We start from the raw sequence: 10858 nt of genomic DNA, 5'->3' as shown, positions 1-10858 counted from the left end.
TCTATAAGGTACCCTTATATGAATCAACATATGGTTGCCGACAAGGATCATTCTTTCAGATTTAGTCTACTACCTCCTCTGACTAAGTAGACCATGGATCATGATGACCTAAAATGATAGAACCATGAGATCTTGATCAGGTTCTTCATCATTCTCCCATCATCCTATTTAAATAAAAGATGATAAATTTCAAATTTTAAATATTAAATTTTCAAATACCTCAAACTATTGCTACTATATGCATGTTGAATACTAAGTACATGTGTGATACAATGTACCCATTTGACGACTAGCCTTAATCGAAAGTTATCTCTTGATAGGGGGGGGGAATTAGACAACGAAGAGGAAATGTTCACTATACACTTTTTATATATAAGAAATTGATCATTTTCTCTTATATGCATGCTCTATTTAAGAGAAAGAAGTAATTGTATTAATTTACTTTTTACTAATCAAGACTAAGCTATTGATATATCATCAAAAAATAATCTTGATCGGGAACGAATTTCGAGAAAAAAATAAAGTTGGAAACTTCTAAAATTAAATCAGAGACCATCATAACTCCGATTTCAATAAACTTATAGTTGAATTGAACGTCTCAAAAATACGAACCCAACAACACCAAATTCAACTCAATCCGAGCACAAATGAGTCCAAATCAAGGACCCGAAGCACATTTAGAAGGTCCAAAACATAATTTGGATGATCAAACGGTTTCCAAAATTTATTTGCTTATAGTCAAATCGAGCGGCTCGACGACACGAATCCAACGAGCTAAAGATCGTTGATTTTTGATATCATTAAGCTGCATTTTTTTTTTTTATATCATTAAGCTGCATTTTTATTCAAATTTATGCTAGCAATCAATACATTAGACAACGAAGAGGAAATGTTCACTATACACTTTTTATATATAAGAAATTGATCATTTTCTCTTATATGCATGCTCTATTTAAGAGAAAGAAGTAATTGTATTAATTTACTTTTTACTAATCAAGACTAAGCTATTGATATATCATCAAAAAATAATCTTGATCGGGAACGAATTTCGAGAAAAAAATAAAGTTGGAAACTTCTAAACACTTATTAAAGTATTCAAAGCATCGAGAAGCCTACGCTTATTATACATACGGGATTCAAAAGACTCGAAAAAAATACCTGAGGAGATTGGAAATTTGATACATCTTCGATATTTGAATATTTACAATAATAAGTTTCATATGCTGCCAAGATCTCTAAGTAATCTCTATCACATGCAATACATAATCTATCATACTCCTTGTTTCCCACGCCAGTATAATGTTGATGACTTTTTACCAAGTGGCATTAATAGCCTTTCTAACTTACGTTATGTGAAATTGCCCGAGGATTGTAGTACGTCGATATGTGGGATTGGGAAGCTAAAGTCTCTTCAAGAACTGAATATGTTTGATCTTAAAGATGCGAGTGGTTATAGAATTGGAGAGTTGAAGAATATGAATTATCTTTATAAATTAGGAATCAATTGCCTTGAAAATGTTAATGATGTTGAAGAGGCTTGTAGTGCCAAGTTATGTGCCAAGCGGAGGCTCACAGATCTAACCTTATGTTGGAGTAACACTTATTCGAGGAACATCGATTTAGATGAGAACGTGCTCGACAACCTTCAGCCACCAAAATGTCTGAGGATTCTGAGCATAAAGAGATACATGGGTGCAAGATCTGCAATATGGATGCACAATGTCAATCCGATCTTCAATCTAGAGAGAATTGAATTGTGGCATTGCTTGGAGTGGGAAACTCTTCCTCCTTTCGGGCAACTTCCCTTTCTCAAGTCACTGGAAATTCGGAACATGCCGAAAGTAAAATGGCTCGAAAGTAAATTTAATGGGAATGATAAATACCATCCCTTTCCATCGCTAGAAGTGTTAAATATTGAGAGATTAGAAGCATTAGAGGATTTGTTTGAGGCAGGAGTAGCTGCTGAAGATGGATGTTTCTTTCCTTGCTTAATTAAACTATATCTATGGAGCTGCCCAAAGTTGAAGGAGTTGCCCTCTTTGCCTCCTAAGCTCAAGATCTTGTCCATAAATACTATTGGGTGGACGACTTTGAATTTGTGTAGCAATTCAAATCCTATTCCCCTTGAATCATTAGAGGTCTTTTACTGTCCAAACATTACATCTCTTCCTTTGGCTGATGAAATAGCAAGACTTACAGCACTAAGAAACTTGTCAATTAGAAATTGCCCCAATCTGATCTCTCTGGGAAGATATCGAGAAGTGGAGACCACTAATTATTGCCATCTCATGCTCTACCAACTTACAGTAAGTGATCCGTTGGTGTTGCTAATGGAGCCATTGAGAAGTATCGCCTCCTTAAAAAGTCTGGATTTTCTGCATAATGAGGAGTTGGTTTCATTTCCAAATGAGGCGGAGCAGTGGTTTCTGAAAGTTAGGTCTTCCCTTTCTGAGCTGTACTTTACGTGTTTCAGTTCCTTAGAGTCTCTCCCTTCCTACTTGGAAAGCTTATCTTCACTTCAGCATCTAACTATTATTGATGTTCCTATGCTTCGGGAATTACCGAACCTTCCTCCCTCTTTGGAATGTCTAGCAATTATTGGGGAATGTCATCCAGAGTTGAAGGAGCGCTATCGAGAGGATGGAGGCTCCGATCGGCACAACATTGCTCACATTCCTCGTATCGATATTCGTGAATAGGTCCGACTGCTTTAATGAAAGTTTCAAAATACATGAGCTGCAAATTTATTTCTTCTTATCTTATTTAGTTTGATATATATGAAATATAAAGAATGCAATGTCAGCATTAACCACTTGATCGAGATACTCAATTTTATGTATGCATCATTTGGTGGTCCCTCTGCATATATAAATATATTTTTCTTTAATAGTTCATTCTATATGTCTCTTGATTTCCGATTTTGATCATTTACAGTTGAAATCTGCGTAATTTTTTTTTTTAATTTCTTATTGATTTCTTGAAATGGCTAGATTCCCGATTTTGATCATTTACATCTGAAATCTAAGTTTTTTTTTTTCTTATTAATTTCTTGAAATGGAACAATTAAGTATTGAATTATTGTTTAGTTTTGATTTTATATTTTTTAATTTGCAAAACAAATGAATTTTGAATGATCAGTCATCTTTATTTCATGAATTTCATTTTTTTTTAGTAATCTATATTTATAATATGTCACTAGGCCGTCATTAAAAATTTTACAAATTTTATTTTATTTTTTTAATAATGAACTTGTTCTTTATAATGTCAGATTATATTGTTGGTTGTCAAATTTTAAACTTAATTGGTTATTGAAATTAGAAAATTTTAATAACAAATTACTTAATTTTTTATGAGTTATTTAAAAAAAAATTATTATTTTTTAAGTATTTCAAACGAACACAAGCCACATAAGAACAAATGAATCAAACACAAGCATACTATTCACTAATAATTTAGAGGATGTGTCATACTCTTAACAAACAAAATTTTGAAGTAGCCAAACATAAACAGATAATGAACTCACATCAAATTAATTAGGCTCATTTACAACCCTATAGCCCAATGAATTCATTTTATTATTGGCTAATGTTTAGGGTTATAAATAAATTAAATTAAGTTCAGTAGAATATTGATTAAATTCATTCATTTATTTTCAAGCACAGTATAAACATTCATTGAATTTTAAATCTTATTCAAACTTATTTATAAGTTTCTTTTTCAAAATCAAGTCAAAATTATTATTATTATTATTATTATTTTGATTATTTTCATTAAAACCCATAAAAGGCTTAAGCTTAAATATGGAAAAAAAGTTACAAAGTGCTTAAAAAGGGTTCGAAAACTCATTAAATGCTCAAAGAGCTACAACCAAAGGAGTTTAAAATCCCTTGCAAGTTACATAAAAAGGATAAAGTAAGACCAAAAAAGGACTAAGGACAGACCAACAAAAAAAAAAAAACGAAGCTTGGAGAAAGATGAATGCAATCGAACCGCAGAAGTAGAACAACTAAATGAACAGGCACAAGCGACAGTGACTGTGAATAAAAACCAAACCAAAAATCTAAAAAAGAACACCAAGGGCCCATCCGAGAACCGAAGTGCTAATAGCCAACAAAAACAGCCAACATAGCTGATACAGAAACAACCACCAGCACTTGAACTCGTTGACCGATCTAGAACCCAAACAAACATCAATAAAGAGAGCGACACACCACCAAAAAGGCCAGCCCAGAGACCACGATCCCACTCCAGCAAAAAACTAGAATGCTCAAAGCATAAGAGAAACCTAAGAACATAACGAAGACCAAAAGAAAGCTTAAAGTTTAGCACAATTTTTTCAATAAGTTTTAGATTTTTTTTTGTTCCATGAAACATTATAAAAATCAGCATTGTCAAATTTCACAACATCCAAATTAACATCCTCTTATGAATCATGACAATTACCAACATTGACTTCCCCACCAATATAGTTAACACCCCACAAATCATTTAATCAATCTAAAATGTCACCATAATTAATAGTAGAGCAATTATTTAGATGCAGCTTCTCCAACCTCACAGAAACCAAAGCATCAACTAATAAATGGGAGCAAGAAATGTGATTAATAGGCACAATATCAAAAAATCCAAACCATCTACAGGAATAAAAACAAAATGAGCTCCTTGTTTTATAATATGATCCCTAATGTTTTCCCATATATAAAAAACATGTAAAATGGGGGAAAACGATGACTCATATGACAATCGACAAGCATGACATGCCACTTAAAGGGATGGATTGCGTCGTTGAGAACAGAGCCTCAAATTCATCTAATAGGGAGCCCCTCGCGGTCGAACCAGATGAAAACGATCAAAATTGGCAACTGACAAATATTTGGCGACCTAAGAGATGAGCTTTACTAATGCATTTATATGATGAAAAATTAAAACAAAATATATTATTATTATTATATGATGGAATATCCTTAATAATAAGTCAAAATTTAATTTTCCCTAAGAGATATGCTTTCCTAACACCTTAATCATATGGAAAATCTTTAGTGATATGACACTACACATTACAAAAAAAAATATAATACAAAAAGCCCATAGATTGCCATATATATAAATATAACCCTTAAAGCCCATAATAGATCTAATCATTCTTTGAATAAAAAAAGCTAATGGTAAAATTCAAAGAAACACCATATTACTTGAAATGCAACACCCATCTCCCATGACTAAAAAGCTTAGCAGTTCTTGCAAAATTCAATTACATATTAAATATTTAATAATTCTATTTTTGCCCATACTTAAAAAAGAGAATGATTTCACTCTTATTGATAGTCAAAGCTCCCAACCAATAGATCAAAAAGAGCTGTATACTCAAATCCATTCAAAGCTTTCCAAACAATGAAGCATAAAAATAAAATATTAAAAAATCAAAATTTGTGGATTACAATAGAGGACTAATCACAGTTAAAAAGCATCATTTATCACCATTAATCACAATCAAGTCATTCAGAAGAGAATATATAATTTGGTTAAAATAATTTGGTTCATGATGAAAAATTGTTTATTTATGTCACTAATTTGGTTCATGATGATGAAATTGATTAATTATGTAAAAGTAATTTCACTAATTTCCAAAAGCTCATCACATGTAGAAAGAAAGCCTATTATTAGTTAAGTATTATAGCCGTAAGCACAAACTTTTACTTTTGTAAAGTTGGGGCCACCTGGCCCTTTGACTATTGATCATTTTAGAATGCTTGTGTTTATTATTATTTCATTGTTTTAATAAATAAAAATTATTATTATATATTTGTATATCCTGTAAATATATAATAGACTATAATTAAATATATTTTTATTATTAGTATTAAATAATATTTAATTTTGATTTGATTTATTTAATTCAAAAATTAAATCAAGTGTATTAAGAAAATCAAGATTGATTTCAGGAATAAACCGGCTATGGTTGAACCAGCGGTTCTAGCCGGTTCATTCCTATTTGATACATAAATAATTTTCATAATGAATCAAACTAGTCATAAGATCAATTCACAGTTGAACTCCCAGATCGATCCAGTTTTTAAAATAGTGAAAAAAAATACAAAAAATGGAAAATTTTCAATATATATATTATTAGACTATATTTTTAAGATATTTTTATTAATTTTTTTTAACCATACCTTAACTCACCAACAAATTATACCTCTAATGACATTCCCACTCTATGCAGAGCTTTCCAAGGAATCACCCCTTCCCCTCTCTCTCTCTCTCTCTCTCTCTCTCTCTCTCTCTCTCTCTTACAGTTCCACTCTCTCTCCCTCCGGCTCTGAACGAATGGCTATGGAAGCTACAAGATGCTATGGATGATGTGTTGGATGATTTCGAGTACATGAAGCTTGAAAAATAGCTGACCAAAGACAAGAAGCAGAGAAAGGTGCATTCCATCATGAAATCCATAAATAAACGGCTTGTCCAAATTGCCAAACGTGCTCTCAAAATTGATCCCAATTTGAAGAGGTTAGAGAAGGTTGTGTAGAAACTCGATAAAGTTTCAGCTGGAGTTGCTACTTTCCTTCATCTAGTAAAAGATGCAAAGCAGGAGCATCAGGAGCAGCAGCTTGAGCTGTACAGAACACGTAAAATAGGATCCTTGCCTGAAAAACCCATCAAATGAATATCAAACTACTATGTACAAAAACATTTCTCTGCTATGCATAGTGGGTCATGATGGCATGGGGAAGACACTTCTCTTGCAACAAGTCTATAAGGATGAAATGACAAAGGAATTTGATCTTAAAATGTGGATTTGTGTTTCCAACAACTTTGATGTGAATCGAGTCATTGCAAATATGTTGGAATCTCTTCAAAAAAGTCTCGAGTCTCTGGTGAACTCCAAGAAGTTCTTACTTGTGCTAGATGATATTTGGGATGAGGATAAGGAGCAAGATAAAAACAAATGGGAGAATGTTCTCGCCCCTCTGCCTTCTGGAAAATTGGGAAGTAAGATTTTGGTGACAACTCGGATGGCATATGTTGCATTAATGATTTCAAATGTTTTGAAAAAGAAGAATGAAATGTTGAGATTCGATGGCCTGAAGGATGATGAGTGTTTGCTTCTCCTCCTCAGATATGCATTTGCCAATTTAGAGACTTTTAATGCTCATCACGTGAAAGATAGTTAAAAAACTTTCAGGATCTCCATTGGCTGCAAGAGTCATAGCAGGAGTTCTCAATTCTTATTTGCACGAAAGTCATTGGATAAGAGTTTTAAACCATGATATTGGAAGTCAGAATGATATCTTGTCCGCTTTAAAATTGAGCTATCTATTTCTCCCAAAAGTTCTACAAAATTGTCTCTCATTTTGCTCCATGTTCCCACAAGATTATGAGTTTAACAAAGATGATTTAGTTCGAATGTGGATTGCATTGGGTTTCATTCAACCATCTAACAATCTAGGTGAGACTACAAAGGTTGCTGGAGAGGTACTTCAACGTTTTGGTAAAAAAATCTTTATCTCACCAACAAATTAAAATTTTACAAATTTATTCAATTATATTATATAAAAAGCATTCATTTAAAATGGTTTTCCCATCAAAATCAAACTTCTCATTTATTTTAAAATACATTCATTTTTCTTATTTTATGACAAAGACTTCAGTGGGCTTACCGACTACGCGGCAGCTTCATCTTCTCTCTCTCTTTCTCTCTCTCAATTATTAGAGTATCTAATCTTCATCTCTTCCAATCATTCTCCATTTCTCTTACTGTTCAGTTTTTCTGCTCTCTCTCTACCTCGATCATCGGTGCCATGGCGGCGGAATGGTTTGTTGGTCCAATCATGGACAAGATCATCAACGCTTGCTCTGATTACCTGCAAGAACAAGTCGGATGGCAGATGGGCATCAAGAAGGAGCTGGAAAGCTTGCGAGAGAACCACCCGAAGATCCAAGCTGTCGTCTTTGCCGCTAACCAAGCACAAATTAGCGATCAGAACCACCCTATCAACAAATGGATATGGCAGCTGCGAGATGCTATTGATGAGGCAAATGATGTGCTCGATGAGTTTGAGTACATGAAGCATCAAGAACAGCTGACCACAAACACGGAAGAAACAAAGGTGCGTTCCGCCACCGCAGCTTCCTAGTTAATTTATTCTGCTCGCGAATATATTAAGTTGATAATCTATTTCTAACTAATATGATCAGAAAAGAAAGTTCACGAGCTTCCTATCTGAAATTCCTTGTAAAATTCTCAAAATTGGCGAGCGTGTTCTCAAAAGAGATCCCAACTTGAAGCGACTGGAGGAGGCTGTGCAGAAACTTGATAAAGTTTCGGCTGATGTTACTACTTTCCTTCGTCTTTTAGACAGCACGAAGCAGGAACAGAAGGAGCAGGAGGTTGATTTCTACAAAACACGTGAAACAGGATCCTTGCCTACAAATGATCTCATTGGTAGAGGCGATGCTAAGGAGTTTGTTATGCAGTGGTTGAGGAAACCATCAAACGAGCATCGGGGAACTGATTTGTACAGAAACATTTCTCTTCTATCTATAGTGGGCCATGGTGGTATGGGGAAGACAACTCTCTTGCAACATGTTTATGAAGATGAAATGACAAAGGAATTTTTTGATCTTAAAATGTGGGTTTGCGTTTCCAACAACTTCGATGTGAAAAAAGTCATTGTAGATATGTTATCAACTCTTAAGAAGGAGAGGCCTCGTTTGGACGAATCACTTGATGCACTTCAAAATAGTCTTAGGACCGAGATTATGTCGAAGAAGTTCTTACTTATTCTGGATGACATTTGGGAGGAGGAGAAGAAGCATGATATCAGCAAATGGGAGAAGGTGCTCGCCCCTCTGGCTTATGGGAAAATTGATAGTGGGATTTTGGTAACAACTCGAATGGACTCAGTTGCAACTATGATTGCAAAGGTGATTCAAAAGGAGAAGAAAACGTTTAAATTACAGGGCTTGGAGGAAGATCAGTGTTTGCAGCTCCTCAACTTTCATGCATTTGCTGATGTAGAGAATCCTAATGATTATAAAAGATTAAGATTTTGGACGATACTACAAGATGCATGATTTAATACATGAATTAGCACAATCAGTTTCCAAACATGAATGCTTAAGAGTTGAGGATGATACTAAGTTGTCTTCTATAATTCCTAAGACTCTTCGACACTTGTATGTTAAAACTACAAATCCATACATCAGAAAAAAGATTGGGCATTTTAAATATTTGCATTCTCTTTTCTTGTTCGGCAAAGCTTCTAATCAGGATATCAACGCACTTATTGAATTTTTCAGAACAGGGAGAAACCTACGTTTATTATACATACATGTTTCATTTGGCTTGGAAATGATACCAGAGGAGATTGGAAATTTGATACATCTTCGATACTTAAAGATTGATAATTTTTTGACCATGCTGCCAAGATCTCTGAGTAATCTCTATCACTTGCAATACATAATCTATGATAGGCCATTGGGGTCAAGCCAACCTAAAGTTGATTTTTTACCAAGTGGCTTTAATAACCTTTCTAACTTGCATTACGTGATATTGCCCAAGAATTGCATTTCATTGATATGTGGGATTGGGAAGCTAAAGTCTCTTCAAGAACTCAATATGTTTGATCTTAGAGATGTGAGTGGTTATAGAATTGGGGAGCTGAAAAATATGAATGAACTTTGCAAATTAGGAATCAAACGCCTTGAAAATATTAAGGATGCCGAGGAGGCTTCTAGTGTCAGATTATGCACCAAGAAGAAGCTCACAAATTTAACCTTATGTTGGAGTAACACTGATTTGAGGAACATCAATTCCGATTAGAACGTACTCGACAATCTTCAGCCATCAAAATGTCTAAGGAATTTTGTTATAAGAAATTACATGGGTGCAAGGTTTGCAATATGGATGAACAATGTCAATACGATCTTCAATCTAGAGAAAATCTTATTGACAGACTGCTTGGAGTGTGAAACTCTTCCACCTTTTGGGCAACTTCCCTTCCTCAAGTCACTGAAACTTTGGAACATGCCGAAAGTAAAATGGCTGGAAAGTAAATTTAATGGGAATGATAAATACCGTGCCTTTCCATTGCTAAAGGTTTTAGTTATTTACAGATTAGAAGCATTAGAGGATTGGTTTGAGGCAGGAGTAGCTGCTGAAGATGGATGTTTGTTTCCTCGCTTAATTAAACTGTGGCTATATAATTGCCCGCAGTTGAAAGAGTTGCCCTCTTTGCCTTCTAAGCTCAAGCTATTGTCTATAAAAAACATTGGGTGGACGACTTTGAATTTTTGTAGCAATTCAAATCCTATTCCCCTTACAGCATTACAGATCTATCGGTGTCCAAACATTACATCTCTTCCTCTGGCTGATGAAATAGCAAGACTTGCAGCACTAAGATCCTTGAGAATTATAACTTGCCCCAATCTGATCTCTCTGGGAAGATATCGAGAAGTGGAGACCACTAATAATTGCCATCTCATGCTCAGCTATCTCGGTATAAATGATCCATCGGTGTTGCTAATGGAGCCATTGAGAAGTAACGCCGCCTTAAAAAAACTGTCAATCCAGCATAATGATGAGGTGGTTTCATTTCCAAATGAGGCGGAGCAGTGGTTTCTAAATGTTAGGTCTTCTCTTTCCGAGCTGAAATTTTCATTTCTCAAATCCTTACAGTCTCTCCCTTCCTCCTTGGAAAGCTTATCTTCACTTCAGAAACTATCTATTTATGATGTTCCTATGCTTCGGGAATTACCGAACCTTCCTCCCTCTTTGGAACGTCTAACAATTTGGGGATGTCATCCAGAGTTAAAGGAGCGCTATGGAGCGGATGGAGGCTCCGATCGCCATAAG

The 10858-nt window shown here is 34.6% G+C and overlaps 3 protein-coding genes across 3 annotated transcripts; all 3 read left to right on the top strand.

Moving 5' to 3' along the window:
* Nucleotides 1-1253: 1253 nt before the first annotated feature.
* LOC110097649 (putative disease resistance protein RGA1) lies at nucleotides 1254-2699 on the top strand. The gene has a single exon (XM_020824154.1). The coding sequence runs from the start codon at nucleotides 1254-1256 to the stop codon at nucleotides 2697-2699; it is 1446 nt and encodes a 481-aa protein (XP_020679813.1).
* Nucleotides 2700-6725: 4026 nt separating this feature from the next.
* On the top strand, nucleotides 6726-7175 carry LOC110097650 (putative disease resistance protein RGA3). Its single transcript, XM_020824155.1, has one exon. It carries the CDS (start codon nucleotides 6726-6728, stop codon nucleotides 7173-7175), a length of 450 nt encoding a protein of 149 aa, XP_020679814.1.
* A 525-nt stretch (nucleotides 7176-7700) lies between these two features.
* On the top strand, nucleotides 7701-9078 carry LOC114580825 (disease resistance protein RGA2-like). Its single transcript, XM_028699533.1, has 2 exons — nucleotides 7701-8111; nucleotides 8200-9078. Exons 1-2 carry the CDS (start codon nucleotides 7803-7805, stop codon nucleotides 9076-9078), a joined length of 1188 nt encoding a protein of 395 aa, XP_028555366.1. The 5' UTR covers nucleotides 7701-7802.
* The last annotated feature ends 1780 nt before the right edge of the window (nucleotides 9079-10858 follow it).

The sequence above is a fragment of the Dendrobium catenatum genome, unplaced genomic scaffold (assembly GCF_001605985.2).
Source record: "Dendrobium catenatum unplaced genomic scaffold, ASM160598v2 fragScaff_scaffold_1338, whole genome shotgun sequence".
NCBI lineage: Eukaryota > Viridiplantae > Streptophyta > Magnoliopsida > Asparagales > Orchidaceae > Dendrobium > Dendrobium catenatum.
This window is presented reverse-complemented; position numbering and strand designations above follow the sequence as displayed.